Raw genomic sequence first — 19,438 nt, 5'->3', positions numbered from 1 at the left:
AAAAAGATATTCCCAGTGTCAACACGTCCCTTTTACAGAGAGGGTGAAGAGGGGGGCTGCTTCAGATATATTAATGGAAAAGAACTTACTAGGTTTGCTATGTGATATGGCCACTATCTTCACAGTATCTCCAAACAAGCTCTGCTCTCTGAATTCAGCTCACCAAAACCCAACTCAAAAACCCCCACCTCTTCAGCTAAACAAAGGTGCTCCTTTTAATTTCTGTGTCTTCTAGCTTTTTGTGGTGCCTGATCCTGGGGATAAATCATCATGTGAAGGTGGTGAGAACAATTCTATTTTCCCAGTACTGAGGGGCAAAGTTACTCAGTTCCATTTGAGTAATTCAGGTAGTGGGAAATAGTAGGCTATTAATTTCCAGTTTGTCTGCTGTACATTCTAGAGTCAAAGCTTGTAGCATGCCTGGAGGGATACATACCTTCCAGAGGCTTCTTGCTTTCAGTCTGGGTTCCTCTGTTACTAAGCACATGCTTAGGTTTTGCACCACTCTCCTCAGACTTATCTTTGGCCTAAAAATGACAGGGGAACACAGAAATAACAGTTACAGCCGAGAGTGTCTATTTCCCACCAGGTTCCTCCAACTATGTAGGCATTCAGACTCTGTAACTTGGAAAGTAACATCTCTTAACTTATGAATTATTAGTCACTGCTGTGTTCACTTCCTTCTTCCAATCTCCCCCTGCCCTTGCAGGCAGGCATCCTTTTAAGACAACATAACACAGATTAATACATTAGCTCACTGCCTTCCAAAATTTTCACTGTCGTAGTTTTTGCCTCCTGTCATCTTTATTCCTATTGATTAACAAGTATGACATGTGAAACTGACACAGTAGAAAAAGAAATGACACTGTATTTCTGTAGCTTTTTAGCTAGAGACAGGATGAAAAGTAATGTTTCTGAATGTATTTGTCAAAACATATTTGTCTCAAGGTATCTAAAAATTTATTATTTGACCTGATAGAGGTGATACCAAAAAAGAGCCTCTAGCTTTATGGTAACTCTTGTGTATGTACTTGACATTTCACATGTCACCTTTAGAATGATTAAAAACAGATTAAAAACGGAAGCAGATTTTTATTTTTAAGCAGTGTTTTTCCCCCAATTAGTTTGAGAGGTATTTTGTTATAGGACCACTAAAGACTTCACACAGGAATACATGTGAAATCAAATTACAACCGAACACTATTTAGCAAAAAGCATTCCACAAAATTAGGAAAAGGCATAGTATTTCCTGTGGTTGGCATATAGTTAAAAAATCTAGTGATGAGCAGCCTCCTATCCTGATTTGTACAAGCAAATAAGCACCATGTAAAGTATTTCTGCAGGTAACTGATTACAAGACAGCTGCACATCAGCCCTTCACCTGTTAGTAAAAGCAGTTAAGGATTTCATGCACCAACCCTACAAATTGCACAGAGCCTCCCCATCTCCCCCTTCCCAAAAAAACCTCAAAACACCCAAAGAGTAAAAGTAGGAAAAAATCATTACCCTTTTTATTACAGCTCTAAGCAAACCTGCAACAATGACCAGGGTGAACATTATTCTTGCACAATCCTACATGCAAAGAAAGCCTTGGGTAAGTGACAGTTTAATGCCAGTGTGTTTTTCTCTGGTTTTTAAGTAAGAAGTTAGAGGTTTGGAACATAAGAAGCTCAATTCATAGTCTTTTGTTAACTCCAACCCCATAAAACTTTTCCATAAGCATTCCCACGGCATCCCTGGAATGCTGTCAACAAACAGCTTCACCCAGAAATGCAAACACAGCCTCCCCACTCCCAGCCCATCCCAAGCCAGCCTGTGATAAGCAGCGCCCTGTTACAAACAGCAAAGGCTGGAAAGCAGGAACAAGCAGGCAGCAAGTTCTTTTTCTGTGCTCCCCCTGCAACTGTGGAGCTCTTTGGCCATGTCTGTGCTGCTACCACACAGCAGGCTGCAAAAACCAGACCCAAGTTAGCACATGGCTCAGCACAAGGTAATTTGTTCTTAAGTTCACCTATGCTTTGCTCCACATTTTCCAGCCAGGTCACGTACACACACACAGAGCTTCACTAATTCGAGCCTAGTTCAGATATCACTCAGCAGTCTGTGATCAAAGCACAGACTTATCTTAAGGTCTTATAACTGACCTTACGCTCCAATTTCAAAAAGTGTTCATGACCAGAAACAAAAAAGGAGGACAATGATGGTCATATTGCAGTTTGCCATAAAACTGCTCACCCAGTACACCCTGACTGTTCTCCAACCAAGGCACAGGTTAGAGCCTGGGACACAGACCTCCACCCCATCCCAGCCCACCAGGTTGTCACCAGCAGGTCATCTCACCTCTCAATTTCTATCTGCCCATGCACAAAATCAAGCAAAGGACAGTATCTGTCTCCAGGCATTTTGCAGTGACTGCAGACAGTGACTGTAACAACACAGCTTTACCCAAAACATATGAGACTTTTCCATTTCTCCAAAAACCTGTAGAACTGAAGTTGGAACTGGAAGTATGAGCTTTATCCAGATTTAAGGTTGATAACTAATGCATGATTTATTGCTCTCAACACTCATTGAAGCACTTTATAAGTTCTTCTGTCTCCTAACAGCCAGCTCACTTTAGCCGCTGGCACTTAAAAAAGGGAGAGCACTGAAACCCTGAAAAGTTACACTGGCATCAAGCACTGCCCTGTTCTTCTAAAGGGTTAGATGTACCTTCCCATCAAAACATTTTAGTTTTGGTAAAAAATATTTGGATTAAGATAGAAATGGACATTTTCATTTGAGCTAAATTCTCCTTACTGTAATCACATCTCTACATACAACCAGATTCTTGGAATCAATAAAAATATTCCAGCTCTTGCAGTTTTCCTCCCTTTTGTCCCCATGGTGGGATAGAAGCCATAGTGAAAAATGGAAACTCCCATTATAAAGAACTAATTCCAGATGCCTGTAACTTTTAAAAAACAAGGCTAATCTATTTCAAAATACCGTATCAGTTAAGTATTGGCCTTGCTGTTTCTCCCTCCCTGTCCTCAATAATTAAGAAATGCTTAGGAACGGATGTCTGGGAACTTGCAAACACAAGAACTACTTGTTTTCAGGAGTGAACGATGTCAATGGAGTTGACGAAGTCACAGCTGCATCAAAAAAATGTAGCTAAGGACAACTAAGATGTCTAAGGACAACATAAATTTCTCAGTAACATGACCATAAGTCAGCACAGGTTTCAGGAACTGGTGTGGATTCAGAATTTGTGAATGAACAAAGAAATAGAAGCTTCTCTCAAAAAAAAAAAAAAACAACCCAAACTTCTAGTATGTTACTCATTCTTTTCTCTGGGGCCTCAATTCAGTCACTAATTTGGGTGACATTGCTGAGCTCTGAGCACTGGTAGAAGCTGAATTTTCCTTTACAGTAGCAATCTCCTTCTCACACTCATTACAGGACTGCCCAGCACCCTTCAGGAACCTCAGACAATGTTTTGAGCTTGCTCCCTGCCTTAAGAGCCTTGCAATTTGAAGGTCCCAGCAGTAACCTGTAGCAGCAACACAGAAAGGAAATCTTGAATTAAACATCATGCAAGAGATTGACAGGAGAGCCTAAAGCCCTGCTATGTCATAAAGTGAAATGAAGAACAGTAAAACTAAACCAACCTCAACAGGGATTTCCAGCAGACTCCCCTTCTTCCAGGGCACAATGCCTTTGAGAATGAAATCCACTACTTTAGAATTTTTTAATACTTCTCCCACAAATGTAATAACTTTATCCAGGGTATCAACCCTTTTCTCTATCTTTGCCAGCCTCTCCTTATGCTTGGAGGCATCTAGCTGGGCAGCTTTCATCAAATTCAACACTTCTGAGCATATGCTCTGGACGTCAGCTTGGGCAGCACTGTCCGGTACCTTCAGGCCCTTTTGCATTGCATCTGTGTCATCAGGAGCTGCTCGGGATACTGTGAACTTGTTACTGCCATTTCCTACATCAGCAATGCTTCTGTCAACTTGCTGCAGTTTGCCTGTCAGGTCTTCTTGGAAATGCAACAGTTTGTCCATCTTTTCATTCAAGAGATACAGTTTTTTGTCCACCGTACTTAAACTGCTCACTTTTGTAGGCTGAAACTTTGTCAGGGCGTTTCCCTCTGCGAGGTCCAAGCTCCCCGCAGACATTGTGTCCAGACAGCAGGAAGTCAAACAGATTAGGCTGGTTTTCATTAAGCATAAATTAGAAAATGAGGCTCTGAAAGTTCATCTTCTTCAGCTATTCCTATACCAGACAAGCTCACTTACTGGAGTCACTAGAACGTATCATGAGATAGCTACTGCACAAAAGATTTATTTCTGTGTTATCTATTTCTTACTGTGGGCTTTCAATGATGGAGGCAACTTGGCACCAGACTATGTTTTCTTGTGCCTCCTTGACGTCACAAAACCATTTAAAATTCTTTCTCGAGTGGCTGTTGATAGGCAAGCATCTTAACAACGGCCAATGCCTGCACAGGCCTCTGGAGGGAGGGGAATTGTTTTCATGACCGATTTTAGTTCTGTGATAATGAAAAGGTGCTAGAACATTTCCCTTCATTAAACAGGAAAAACATAAAAGTAAATTGGCTGGCCTTGTGCTTCAGCTTAGAAGAATTCAGCTTTGTAGCATGGATGCAGAACACCCAGCATCAACACAGGGTGCTCTTTCAGTTGGCTGGCAGTTGAATTTAAAAATAGAGTACAATGACAATGATCTGAAATACGTATCTAGCACCAGCATGTCTTTGTCAACTGAAACTTCTAAAATTAAATCTTTCTCCCCGGTTATAAAAATGAACCAAGTTAAAAAAAAAAAATCATTATGAAGGCACAGCAGAATTAGTCAAACTATTAGCAATGAAATCATTAAATCATAAATCTTAAACGATTTGTTACTGACTTGCTTTTCACTTCTGAATCACAACATATCTGCTACACAAATTACATTCCCTAGAGAACAGAAAGAGTCACTTCACACTGCACAGGCTCGACTGCCACAGCTCTGAATGCTTTAGAAACATTAATGAATGCACCCTTACAATACCACACAGAAGGGGAGTCAGTTCCCTGCCACAGAGGATGAACTGTGGCATCAAGAGAGAGCAGTCTGTCCCATGCCAGATGTGACACTGTAACACGACAATGTCTGGTTTTCCCGGGTCCGTTTGTAGAGCAGGGAGGAGAACAGTGGGGAAACCCTGCTGCCACAGGAGTCTGACAGCAAACAACAGCAAAGCCCCGGCCTTTGGGATACTGAGCATCCCTCTGTCTCCAGTCCCTTCCTCATTTTTTGTAAGGGGCATATGGAAAGAAAATGTCACTCTTAAAGTGAATTTCCTGTATGAGATAGGACATCCTAGACATTAAAATCCTTCCCACAGAGTAGCAGCAGCATTAAAATTACCCTCTCAAGACAATGCTGAGTCCTTGCCACTTCCATAAGACAAGAATTTTTACCTTTACAGTAAAAAAAGTGTTAAATCTACCAAGGCCATCATATAATTATAGCCAACCTGGTGGTTCTGTGACATTTAGAGGCCAATAACCAGCTTTACCAAACACAGCAAAAGCTGTGAGACTTGGACTATTCATCACCTTCACGGGAAAGTTTGAATACCAAGCAATGACTTTAGAAGAAAAATTGGCATTTCATGCCATATCACTTCTCCTGACCAAAAAGGTATTTTAAAGTCACTGGTGGTGGGGATAGAATGGTGTAAGTTTTGTGATATCCCATACAACACAGTAAAATATACAGCTCTATCTTGAAGGACACTGGCAATGAATGCCTTGCAACTCTACTACTGCGTTTAAATAATCAGAGTTTTTAGCCAAATACCTCCAAGTAATTAATTCTTTCAAGCCTATAAACATGCTTGATGACAAAAGATAGAAACAACCAATATAATTCACTAAATCTAGAGTACCTGTTGAATGTTGTCCTCTTAGGAACAAAAAGAAAGTGGTAGAGTCATTAGAGTGTTGTATTTAAAGTCAGACAATGCAGAGCAAATACTTCAACAAGGAAACAGCCACAGAAAGTCATCCCCAACTGCACACTCAGAACTCAACTTGCCACCACCAATGTGCTATTCCAGGCACAGCTCACGGCCAGGAAACAATGCAAGTACAACCATCGAGCACAACTGGCCTCTGGGCATGCTTGGGGGCAAACAGGACTCCTTCAAAACCTGGAACTGCCTTCTTAGTTATTTAACAATTGAGAGCAAAAAGCATGAATGCTGCCCAATTGTTATTAACTAGTGTTATTATTCATGTAACTGCTGATTTAATCCTCCTCACATGCAATGGACTAGTGGTAAATGTTGTGTAAAGCAAAAAATGGGGCTTCAAAAAAAAAATCCCATCCCTTTCTCCTCTGGATTCAGCCACACGCACTGTGTATTCCAGCTACATGGACCAGATGTCACCACCCAATAACTGCTCACACAGCGCACTTAGAGATGTTTGAGATAATGCTCTACAGAGAATTCTTGCTAAAAATATGCAGCAAATATTCCTTGCCAGTGTTGTCTGAGGAACAGGGAATATCCTGCCACAACTGCCTCCTACTCAGATACAGCTGTTTGACTTATTACACTACTTACATCAAACTGTACATCCATAAACAACTGCAAAATTACAGATGGGTGAAGGACAGAGAAAGAAACCTCATTTGGACCAAAGTGAAAAGTTTTAAACATCTGTCACAAAGTTAAGGTCAGCTTTTCTTTTTTGTTTTCATTTTCTCCTCCACACTCTCCCCTTTTGCACTGCTGGCAAACACAAACAGAAAAAACGGCTCTGGCAGGTCTAACAGTTTGTCTTGCCTTCAGGACGATAATATGTTGGGGTCTCCCCCCCTGCCATGTGGTCCGGGGAGAGGGGCCCTGGGGGGAGGCACGGTGTTTCCCTGCCCCCGCTCAGCCTCGTTCCCCATTGGTTTTTTGTGTTCCCCTGCGTGGGCAAGGACCCTCAGTCCCGGGATTGCAGCAGTTCCTCAGCAGATCCTCAGCCATGCGGCTGGGGAAATAAACATCTCTGAAACATCTAGCAAGAATCTGTCCATAGATATTTCTTTTCCACGGGGCTCGTTGTCTGATACACGTGTTGGCAGTATCCCCACTGTAACAATAATATGCTCAAATACTGGCAAAAACCCTTTTATTCCTTTTGCTTTGAATTACAATAGCAGGCAATTGTTGTTCAGAACATTGATTTAGTGCCCAGTGTTCAGATCTTGCTTGAGCAGCCTGGAGAGAGTATTTATTTCCATTGCCAGTCCCAAGCCTTTCAACAGTTACCAAAAAATAAGGGAAAAATCCTAAAATGCCCGACATCACAAAAAAGCACAGCTGTTGTGACAAGTGCCACAGCCTATTAAACTCACTTTTTCTTTGTGAGGAGCTACTGCTTATAATGACATTTTGCACTTAGATACCACAACACACGGTGCTTCATCTTCAACCCCCAAATTTCACAGTGTGTTGTATAAACAACAAATACCAGGGAATGCTGCAGGACTTCTGCAGAGAGCAGAGCTATGCTCAGTCACCCCAGCTGGCATTGCCAAAACTGGTTGGTGACCCACAAGACTCCATCCCAGTCTGGATGTAACTTGAACAAAGTTTCTGGTGACCATTGGTCTCCTGAGGCTTCCTGTTCATTTCTTCCAGGTAACAAAAAACGAGCTCTGGGATCTGAAGTGCGCAGGCAACTGCCTTGATTCCATTGTCTGCTGAACTGAACTCTGATCCCTTTAGAACACCTCCAAGGTATCAGGTATCTCAGGAATGCAGAGAAAAGGAACACACATGCTGGAGAAACAGAACTACAAGTGACCTTGAACCAATGATGCCAAAGAGACTTCTATTCTCAAGGGGGAGAAGAGTTTATTCCTCTTTGGCTCTCACCTCACACACACTCTCCCAGTTGTGAGAGAGAGGTGTCAGAAAACAAGAGAAAAAGTCACATTTAACCATAGAAAATCTATCATATGGCGGTTTAGTTACAGTTCCTCCCTGCTAAGTCTGACCCAAAGGAAGGAAAAAATCCTCAGACATGGAGTGAATAGAAAACAAGAAGTAAAAAAAAAAAAAAAATCTACACCATGTACTGAAGTGACAGCAGAGACTTATACCCCAAACAAGAAATGTCACAGAGGTTAAAACCAGCTGCTCAAACAGATCATCTCATTAGATTGTTGCATTGCTTCCAACAACATTGTAAAACTGGAGATGGCTGACAATACATAGGAAAATGAAAAAATAACTTTTTATATGGCCTATAAAAAGCCAAAACTTAATAGAGAACTTAAAGGCTTTGGGGAAAGTTTGCAGTGCAACAGAGTTCTAAGAAGATGGAGAACTCAATGTGGCAAAACATCAGGAGCTCACAAAAGGAATAGCCAAAGCAAATAAGCTCAGAGCAATCTGGCTACATCTGATAAACACTGCTCAGGCAGAAAAAAAAAAAAAAAACACAACAAAAAACCTAGCAAATATCTTTTACATATTTAGAAACCAGATTTCAGCTTTTTCAAGTTATAATGAAAATCTACTTAATCTACATCTAATTGCTGCAGCTCATTAACATAAATTTCCTACTTTTCCCCCCAGCAGATGAAAGGGTAACTGAACCTTTCTAGGGTACCTAAATTTTTGAAACATTAAACCTAGTTTCTCATGAACAGCACAGAAGGTAAACTTTTTATATCCACAGGGTAATGGTGCAGCAACAGACCAGTTCTCACAATGGCAAATACAAAAGAGGCATTGGCTCTAACTCAGAGGAATAACTTCCAAAGGCAGGATATGCCATACAGCCTGGATAAATCCATCTAGTCCAATGGTTGGCTTTCCTGCTGGGACCAGATCACCCCGGGAACTGGGCCATACCAGCTTTAGAAGGCCAAGAAACCCACGTTTAATGTACCACTCATGTCACTGTTGGTTGAAATCCACCTGCCGAGTAAAAGGATCTGTGGAACACTATTGGTATCCCCAAGTGACCCTGGCATGATACAATTCAATATTATCTCTGTCACAACATGACTGTGGTGCCAGGTACACTCAATCTTAGCCACCACTGTAGAAACTTGGGGTTTCTATGTATTTAATGACAGAAAGCTGATAACACAGTAGATTAGGAAATACCCTTGCAAGTCCTGACTTCCTCCCCCACTTCCATTTCATTATTTTTCAGACAACTGAATCTAAGGAAAAATCTCCAGGCAGCAGCACAGCTAAGGATAGGTTACTGAACCCCAGATCATGTGCACTACTGTAATGCATCTCAGTCAGGCAGCTGACAGCAGAGAGCTGAACAGATCAATTATGACATTTCATTTACATCAAAGTGATGAGATTTCTAGATAACACTGTTTACCATTTGCCTGCAGTCCTTCCACCAGGTTACTCTGCCTCTCAGGAGGCCAAAAGTGCACCTGTTGTCCATCCACATTCACTCACTTGACCCCAGAGCTTATTCTCACCACCAAGTCTGTTACTCACAGAAACTACATTAAGAAGCTCATTACTTTGAATTTTCATCCTTTCAATTTATTTTCTTTTTAAGCAGCTATTAAACTATTTAACTAACTTGGAGCAGAAGAGTGGCAACTGAGAATGTTTCCCTGGGATAGTGGTAAGGATTCATGCTCCCACTCCTCCACACCCTCCAACAACGACCTCTCCTCTGAAAACTGAACAAAAAAGTCATGCTGTTCCTGCTTTCTCTGAATTTCAGCAGTTTTATATCTAATGCAGTCAGTTCCTCATAAAGCCTGCTGATTTAAAGCCACAAAAGCTTCCCTAGGATTCAAGAAGCATCTTATTTACAAAATGCTTTCTCAGTACTACTGGGAGCTCAGCAGAGAGCCCTGAGGCCCACTTGACACCTGCCAAATGCTCTTGTGTCAATGGCAGTTTGCTCAGGTACAAGTAATTCTAAGTCAGTAGGGATCTGCCACAACACAGAAGAGTAGCCCTGGCTGTGCAGTAATGCCAACAGGAATAAAATCAGTAAAAGGAAATTCTTGTCACTGAAGCAATGGGATAGGGCTCTCATGATAGACATATAGGGAACATACCTGTTGCATAAGAAGGGGTTATTACTAGACAGTCAACTTTTCTGGAAAACAAACTTACATAATCCAGAGTTTGCTCCAAAACACATTAAAACCAGTACAATTGTTCTTGCTGACTTGAAATTTGACTGGCTTCAAATCAAATCCCTCAGAAAAGCCTCTGCTTTGCCAGCAACATGCTTTTGTTTGAGAAGATGAAAATCCCCTAACTGCACTGTGCTTTCTGCACTTCTGCTCCCTTCCTACTTCAGGAGATCTTTTTAGCTTCAAATCTGAAAAAAACCAACAAGAATGCACACTCAGAGCTGTACTAACTTGTTAATCATTTCCATGTTGTAACCATCATTTCCAACTTCACCTTTCCCACCACCATGACTGACAATTGTTGCAAGAATATATTACACTACTTTATTTGCTTCTCCACTTAAATTCCCATGGTTAAAAGGCAAGAACTCTGTCCTCCAGCCCCCCCCCCCCCATCCTTCATGGATACTGACTGAGGTATCATCACCTCGAGCACAATTTTACACTGCAGTGGTTTAGCTCTTTGACAGGTAAAACACACAAGCACCTCAAATCATGCTGGATTGCACTGGAATTAAGTGATGGAAGTGTTCACAGGCAGCCTTGCAATAGGCAGCCTCCAGCCTCCCAAACCATCCGACTGGACTCCAGCATGCCTTGGCTACTGCCCCACACCCTTGGAAACTCCTCCCAGGTGGCGCTTACAAAAGCAGTTGCTGCCATCATGTCGGGCCTTGTGCAAGCTGGAGCCTCAGTCACTGAATTTTTTCCCTCACTCACGTTCCCAACTGTGGTACAACAAGCACCAAGCACTGTGGTCACTGCTCCTTGCTAATAATGGTCTTTACAGGACCTTAACAGCACAGGGATTTTTTTAAGTAAGAACACTCTTTGACATTTCTACTCCCCACTAAAAACCAAAACACGATGTTAAGGAAATTCTAGATCAAGTAAATACTTATCTGCCCTATAATGAAGTCTGTTATGTGCTGTATTCACCTGCTGATTTAGATCTGGCTGATATTTTGCTTTGACATCATTCACAAAGACAGGAATAACCATCAGTTCAGGCTTAGTCTAGACACAAACTACTTTGAAAAAGATTCAGAATAAAAGAGTTTGTGTACAAAAAGCAGTGGTTTTGCAAACTCTTCTCAGTAATTAAAAGCTCAGATAGAAGCCACTTGCTCTCCTTTAGGTGAATGTTTCAATGTCTGGCAAAAAGCAGAGAAATTGCTGCATCCATCTGTCAAAAACATCTCCAGCTAAACTTAACAGTAGTTTTCACCAGGTTGGAAGAAGTATACAGGAAACAAACAAAAGAATGTGATCTACAGAAAAGCTTGCCTATAAGAGCATTATATCACATGCCAGTGGAATTGCAGAAAGCAACTAACAACAGGAATCAAGCTTCTCAGAGCAAGGAATGAGAAAGCAATTTTTAAAGTTTATCTCTGTAAAGCAGATAGCTTAAGAACAGCTGGGTGTGAATGAGAAGCCTTGAATTAGGGCTCCAGGGGTATGATTAGCACAGTGATCTATTTTTACATCTGAGGTTAGTATCTCAGTACAAATATCCAGTAAAAACAGAAATCCAGAGCACATTTGGTACAGCCATTTCCACTCCCAAAACACTAAGTACCCCCCCAGTGCCTCTCTGCAAGGCTTCTATCAGGACTCAGGAAGTTTTGCTTCTGAATCACCTTGTTACCTTAAATCAGCTGTCTACAGACTCCAGAGTATGAATTTTCCTCAGCCACACAGACATTTCTCTGCACTCATAGGAGGCTCCTGAATTAAAACTAATAAATCATCGATTTTGGAATTCTGCTATTAGATCTCCAGCTGCATTGCAGAGACAGCTGTAGTGTAAACGCAGACACACTGATTATCAGTGCTAGACTACAAAAACAGCCCCAAGTCCTGGCACCATAAAGCCAAAAATCACTCAGAGGAAAGCAAGCAAATAACAGTGCTGATAAAAGATCCAGGATATAAATTGTTTGGATTTCATATTAGTTGATACCATGAGTATTTGTCACTAACAGGTAGTAGGGCAGTGCCAGCCAGAAATCCAGTTACAGCACAAGATCCTCTCAGTGCAAGAAATTAGGAGAGGAGTTAAAACACGGGGCTGGATGCTGGAAAATACTGCAGCAATATTCCGCAGAGAGGTTAAGCAAGTTACAGCTGGCAAGAGTCTCTTCATACAGTCCCTGAAAACAGTGAAATACAGGGGCCTCTTGCTCTTGTTCCACCACAAAAGAAGAAAAGGGAAAATTCTGACAAAGTTTGTCTAAACTGAATCCAGTGAAACGTGGATTCTGTGCTGACCATAACACAGATAAAAGTGCCCACAAAAACAAGCTCCGAGGCCCACAGCAATGACTGGCAGCTTTCTACCTGCCTTACCAAGACAAGCCATCCCTGCTGGCCATGGTGACAACTGCCTCATGCAGTGGGATGACCCACAACCATTTGGTAGCTTGTGCCAGTGTTTTCTGGCCCTAAACCTGATAATTCTGCATAAAGCAAACCCAGAAACAAGAAAGTCGGTCAGTCATCAAATCTGTAGCAAACTGTTTTCTTTTTATAGCAAGACAGGTCAAGGAAGATGTGATTCAAGCTGTGCTGATTCCTAAAGAGGTGCTGAGAATTAACCAGAACCCTGAAGCTTCCTACACTGGGCTCCTGGGGACTTCAGCTGAAACTGGGAACAGGAACCCACCAAGAAAACTTCCAGAACAGAGTCATTTATAGAAAAAGGGCAGTTCTTTTCAACTCTACCCAGCCCCATACAATACCAGTGAACACGCAATGACAGTGCTGGCAGGAATCAGGTCTCTGAAGGGAAGCATTGGGGACCTGAAATCAGAAGTATGCCTAAGATGGGTCAGTCAGAAAGCATATGGACTGCTCAAGCCTGAACAACAAAACAAGGACACAAATGAGAGAGTGAAAGGTGAGCCACAAATATAGAAGACAACAGCAGGAGGACCTGTTAGCTCCTGCTGTCTCAATTCAGCCATGGAGAAGGTGAAAACAAACCTGGATTGTAATGTCAGAGACTATATATAGTTTACTACTTTAGTTTCTGGGATATGAACTGTCTGAAAGGATACTCAATAGAGTATATTTAGACTGCAGACCACTATGGTGCAAAATTTAAATTGGAGCACGTGACATCTTCCTCTTGAGTTCCCACAAAGCTTGGGGAAACAGCGTTAACAACTGAGCTGGTCAGAAAGTTTTCAATCATGTATTTTTCTAAAAGTCCCAAACCTTCAGAATGGCTTCCTTCTTCCATTCATTTCTTTCAGTCTGTCTGCCTGTCTGTGAGCTCTCCACAGCAGTGTGCACATAGCCTGCCAAGAATCTGGACCCTGGGAGGGCTGTTTGGGCCCTGCAGTACATGAACTGTCCAGAGCCTGGATCCCAGAGCTGCTCTGCTGAGGAGAGAGAGGAGTGACTTCCCAGGTAAACAGGAGCCTGAACTGCAGGTACCAAGGCCTGGTCTCCATCAGCAGCTCTGCTGTCCAAGCATCCACAAAATGGGAGACAACTGTTTAAAGAGATTAAAGCAAAGGTAATTGTTGCACAGTGCAAGACATTTGAAAACAATCACACGAAGTTCAAGATGTGAACCAACACTACCTGAGGAGTTCCAAATAATTCTACACATGACTCAGAAAAAACAACTCTGAGTATGAAAAGCAGCAAGATATTAGCCCCTCCAAAAAACCCCCACAGAGTGGGATGCATACCCCCCCCCCCATAAACATGACTGAGGAAAGGAGCATCAAGATTAACTTATGTGAATGACTAGGTAACTTCAAATATCTCATTAAGTGTCTGTGTCCTAAAAGAAGAGTTAGGTCCAGCAAGTCAGCAGAAGAAAGACAGCATTGCCACCAAGGCTAAAAGGATTGATGTAGGTGAACATCAAAGCTGTTCAGTTCTGAAAGGAAAAGCCTTGAGGAAGTACAGGCGACTTGATCTTCAGGCACATGTTAGAACACTCCTATCACTGCCTCTCCTAAGAGCCCAATTAATTTCAGAGACAAAAAATGCCTCATCTTATTGCTTGAGCACCGATTTCCCCCTCCACTGTACCTCTGAGCAATAACAGAGTTGCAATCAATCTGTAAAAACATGCAGGGCACTGTTACAGAGCTGCCTGGGGTTGTGATCCTTCCACAACAGCCCAGTCAGCTGAGCCAGCCACTTGTTGGAGCAGCAGCAGGCAGATCCCCAGGTACTGCACCAGGAGACTCCAGCCCACAAACATGCAAACAACAGGTTCCCCCCTGCAACTACTGACATCAAAACTGTACACACACCCAGCAGATCCTGCTGGGACAGTCTCAAACCTGATCTGTAGGCTGGCACTGGGAGAAGAGAGCTCTCACTAGGGTTAATATTAAACTTACACATTAGAGCAGTTCTCACCAGCTTTACTGAGAATTGCACATGTGGTCCAAGACTATTCATCCTTATATGTTCTCTGCTGGTCACATCCTCCAAAAGCATCCTTCCCTTTGCAATGTTCCATGAATTTGAGTACTAGCTTTGTGAACAAAACAAAGAATGATTTTCCAAGAGATAAACATAATGAGTTCGGTAAATTGGCCAGAGCGATGTAATCCAATGTGAGACATCCAAAACAAAGTTGGTTCTGATTGTTAGTGCACTGAGAACAAGGAAAACCAATGAATCAAACTAAATCTAAGACAACTTTTACCTGTGGATAACTTTTACCTTAATGTGCTTCCAGAAGACAAGCACCATTATCACTAATTTTACGGAAAAGGAAATTGAAGTAATGAGTATCAAAGAATTACTCAGTCACCCAACAGATCAATTACAGAGAAACAAGACATTCTGAATCTCATTATAGTCTTCATTGCAAAACACTAACTCTGATCTGCACAGAGCCAAGCCAGAGAATGCTATGGAGACAGATAACTGCAGTACTGACTTATTTTCCCCCAAGACACGACTAGTCCAAAAAACCCTGGCTCATTTGTTTTTATGGTTCTAGGGCCACCTTCTGTAGTCCTTCTGAAAATATCTTCCATTTGCACTCCTTCAGAAAAAAGCAAGAGAAAATTGCATGTATTTCAGGCTGTTTATTACCTTCAACAAAAAGCTGAACACAAACAATTTAAACACATCATTATCTCTTCAACATGAGGAACAGATGAGTAGTATATTCAAATTAATAGACCAAAATGTTTTTCTGCTATGTTGCCATAAATAGACAACAAAACATGCAGTCACTGGGATATGAAAGGTGTCTGGTCTTCTGAGCCATTCTGTTTCTTATGTAATATATGATAAAAAAAAATCATATTATACTCTTGGCTATTAAATCCACTACATGTCATTACCTTAGAGGAATTTAAGACTTTGAAACAATATCTTACTTTTTGAAATTAGTAGAAATTTTGTCCTTTCTTCAACCGAGCCAGAATTTGGTTTATTGCTGTTGATTTAGTTCATTTACTCCACTGGCTCTTTAAAACACAAAGATAATTACAAATACAAGCTCTTTAAGAAAACCCATTACAGCTGTTATTGAACAAAATACATGAAGAAATCCTTTCTTCAAAATTTTGAAAGAGAACAGTTTTAAAAACCCCACAGCAATTTGATCTATTCTAATTTAAAATGCAACTACTACAATTATTTTTTTTTAATTTCTTGAAAATTATTATATGTACATGGAATTCTTTTTAAAGTTGCTTAAGTACATTTTCTGCTACTGATCTTTTCAGCAGCTCAAAAAGTAGGTAAATGCAAACAAGCTGCTGAAACCTAGACTTCCTACCATGGTAGCAACTAAAACTGAACTTCACAGGTAGCTTGAAAATACAGTGGGTTTTAACGAGTAGCTTACAAAGGTAGAAAAGCAGATTCCCATTCTCTCTTCCACCAGTGGCGTCTGCACGTCTCTCTGCGCTTACAGGGTCTGTGCTCTGCCCATCAGCTGAAAGCTTTGGACACAGCTCTCTTTTGCTTTGTTCCCTCAGACCTTTGCACAGTGGGGTTCTGATCTCACAGCTTTCCAGGACTACCCCAGAGCACCCTTTGAAGCACTGAGTGCCCACCGCTCAAGGTGATTGCACTGCTTTTACCACAGGTCAAATGGGCTAATGCAGAATTTGGCTGCTCATTAAATCACCTCAGTGTCAGCCTGCCCAACAGAGTCGTTGTCTTAAAACTCACGTATGTCACATATATGACAACCAAAGCAAAAAGCTGTAACAACCAACCTCCACATCACGTGAATGTCAGTCTGCCATCCTATACAACAAATATTCCAGTCAGAATTAAAGTTTTAATATGCCAAGGCTCTCACGAAAAGTAAATTTATTTACGAAGGCAAAGCCGCAGTCATCATTTCAGAAACACCTCCTTGACACTGGCAGGTGTTCTGCAAGCCAACAGGCTGCACAACCTGGCCAAGAATGTCAGACACACAGAGCATGTTATAAAAGGCACAGAAACCAAATCTGTGCCATCCAGAAAGTTTTCACTTTCAAACCAGGTTTACAATAAAGCACTAAGGAGTCCCTTACCGTAAATCTCTTTATGTAATCAGAAACACAAAATCCTCCCATGCTCAAACGTAGGGATCTGTGCAGGGCAGATTCTTGATATAAAGTCCCCATTCTGTTTGGCTTGTCTGGTGGTCACCCTGGTAGCCTGCAGCCTTTTACTGAATAAAGCTGCAGAGTCTCCCTGGATCTTGCTAGAATTCTGCTTGCATGATAAACCAGGCATTTCATCTTATCTGACACTACACCAGGCATTTCAATCATTTCACTGCCTTATCAGCAGTACTAAGTTCTATCCATATCCCAGCAGTTCACTTCCTGAATCACCGATAACAGATACTCCAGGGCACGGAAACAATACAAGATGACAGCCAGACCTCTGGCATCACTGAACAGTCCCTTCTTTGCATTTCTTTGTTCCTTCGCTGATTTTCATCCAATTTTACTTTGCTTTAGCTGTAACTTAAGGACAGCACCTTGGCTTCAGCCAAGCAATGACAAGACTGCCATTTATCCAAGTGCTATTCTATTTTTCAGTGACACTGATAACTGCTGCAAGTTATTTGCTTCAACACAACGGGAATATTACACATTGGGAATTTCTTGTGTTTCCAATTTCTTTAGCACAGGAATTGAGGGAACAGTGGATGGACACAAAAGGACCATTCAGGAGGGTTCATCCTCCATCAGAATTCACATACCTATTTATGCCTTAAGCGCTGTTTCTACATCTGATGCTATGCACACAGAGCCATTCACTTCAGTCTGTAAAACACCTTACCTACTTACACAAGTGTACATTGCCATGAAGTCCATGTAGGCATATTTGTGAAGCCCTAGATCTAGGATCTTTTAATTTTTTTCTACCTACACAGTTAAATATACAGCCACAATGCACCCAAATTATGTTTCTCGTGCATTTGGTCCTCAGCTAATGAATTCCTTTTTATTTTGCCCTGTGTAAAATACATTTTCTTTTAATAGAGTTCTGACCCGTAAGTTTGTGTCCATGGAGGACAAATATACAAAGAGAACAGATACCAAGATGCTGGATGACCTAAGAAGGAAATAAGTTCTAGAGAAGTAGAAGCAAATCTGTTTTCAGTTTTAATCTGTGCCTTCCTTTCCCACTTAGCCAACAAGCTGTAATAGAATTATCTCTGATTACAAGCTGCAAGCCATCTAACATTAAGCTGAATCCATGAGGCATGGGTACACAAAATGACAGCCTCTCACTATGGCCCTGCCTTTGAGCAGGTGGACAAGCACCTCAGGCAGCCGGCCCAGGGCCTGCCATGGGCCACGGCTTCACTGCTTCAATCACAACAGAAGTGCGTTCTACCACAGGATGGGTGCACGTGCACTCTCCCCTGAAACAATCAGGTGAGCAATGGAGATAAGATACTGTACCTTAATCATTATGATCTAAGAGATGTCAGGTCCAGAGGTGTGGGTACAGAGCTGGCTGCCCCTCTCACAGCAAAAACAAGTGTTGTGTTTCCAGCTGGGTTTGTATAGCAAAATAACAAATATGCTGTTAAAAAACAGAATGAAACCAACATAAGTACAGACAAAACTAGAAACAGGTGAGGAACTCTTGCAGGGCCAAAGCCATGGAGTACATGGCCATGCTTGCTCTGCTGCATTTTTTACTGCCAGGCAGGGAATGTTTTTCAGGCTAATCAACAAACAAGTGAACAGGGGTTGCCTGGAGTACAGGATGACTTGAGCACAGCTCATACAGGCGAGATAGTTCTACCAAGATGCTGAAAGTGTAACATTCTGCTTAAGGGATATAGGCAACCTGAGGCTGCCCCAGATGCTGGACTTAAACCTCCAGAAATGTGAGACCAGTCTCAACTGTCAGACCCCTGCATAATTCCTAACTCCTTTTTTGTGCCTTGGCTTTCCCACCTGTAAAACAGAGTTAAACCTTTCCTAGCTCATAGAATATTTTCATAGCTTTAATATTTATTATTACCATTCTGCCCTTTAAAAGGGCAAAACTAAACCATAAATTCTAGGTCAAAACTGCCCCAAAATTTTTAAGACACATGAGCTTGGTGTATGCAGTGGCACAGGAACACTGGTGCCCTCTGAGTTGAAAGCCCTGCCCCTGCTGCCGAGCCGTTCCACATGGAAAGGGCACAAATGCTGCCAGCCTTGTGGCAGCACCTGAAGCAGCATTCCTGGTACTGGGAACACCACCCAGCCACTCTCAGTGGAACAGGAGACCATCCACATGGGCATCAAGCTCTTGAACATGGCCTTCAGCTTTTTTACTAACACATAACTGTGGGAATTAAACACCCCCATTCCAGTACCTAAGAAAAGAACAAATATTAGAGCTTTTCAAGAGGTGCAGGACTTAACAATGACCCTAGACCCAAGGGAGGGAAAGAAGTATTTTTATATATTTGTGACTTATTCCAATAGCACAAATAACCATGCAGTTAGTGTAGATTTAGTAAAGAGACAGTATTACTTAATGTGGCAGCAAAGGCACGTACAGCATGCAAGCACTGTGCCATGGGGGAAAGCTTGCATGACAAAGAGAATCCTTTAGAAACTTTGGCAAGAACTCTGGAACGAGCAATGCTCAGCCTGCAACCTTCCATTAGCAGATCTAAATACAGAAGCATAGTGTAAAACAACACCTTCCTGCAGTATTTTCATTAATTAATATTAAGAATATAATTATTATGATGAGTTTCACTGACTGCTTTTTTTCCCATTTAGTTTCCGAA

At 41.7% G+C, this 19,438-nt stretch overlaps 1 protein-coding gene across 3 annotated transcripts in view; it reads right to left on the bottom strand.

Moving 5' to 3' along the window:
- MYLK3 (myosin light chain kinase 3) overlaps window positions 1-18,021 on the bottom strand; it is a 33,440-nt gene extending 15,419 nt beyond the window's left edge. The window contains exons 1-3 of one of the 3 annotated variants that reach the window (XM_042027560.1): window positions 3,654-6,920; window positions 1,507-1,572; window positions 437-527 (exon numbers count right to left, since the gene is read on the bottom strand). In XM_042027560.1, the coding sequence (XP_041883494.1) occupies window positions 437-527; window positions 1,507-1,572; window positions 3,654-4,211 (715 nt within the window). In that variant the 5' untranslated portion in view covers window positions 4,212-6,920. Of the gene's footprint in view, window positions 1-436; window positions 528-1,506; window positions 1,573-3,653; window positions 6,921-16,712 lie in introns of those variants that run through there. The other 2 variants (XM_042027562.1, XM_042027561.1) reach the window with 2 other exon arrangements.
- Between the last annotated feature and the right edge of the window lie 1,417 nt (window positions 18,022-19,438).

The sequence above is a fragment of the Corvus kubaryi genome, unplaced genomic scaffold (assembly GCF_017639235.1).
Source record: "Corvus kubaryi isolate FWS band 111438036 unplaced genomic scaffold, C.kubaryi_AGA036_p1.0 37300, whole genome shotgun sequence".
Taxonomy (NCBI): Eukaryota; Metazoa; Chordata; class Aves; order Passeriformes; family Corvidae; genus Corvus; species Corvus kubaryi.
The sequence above is the reverse complement of the archived record's forward strand: the minus strand, read 5'-3'. Positions and strand labels throughout refer to the sequence as shown.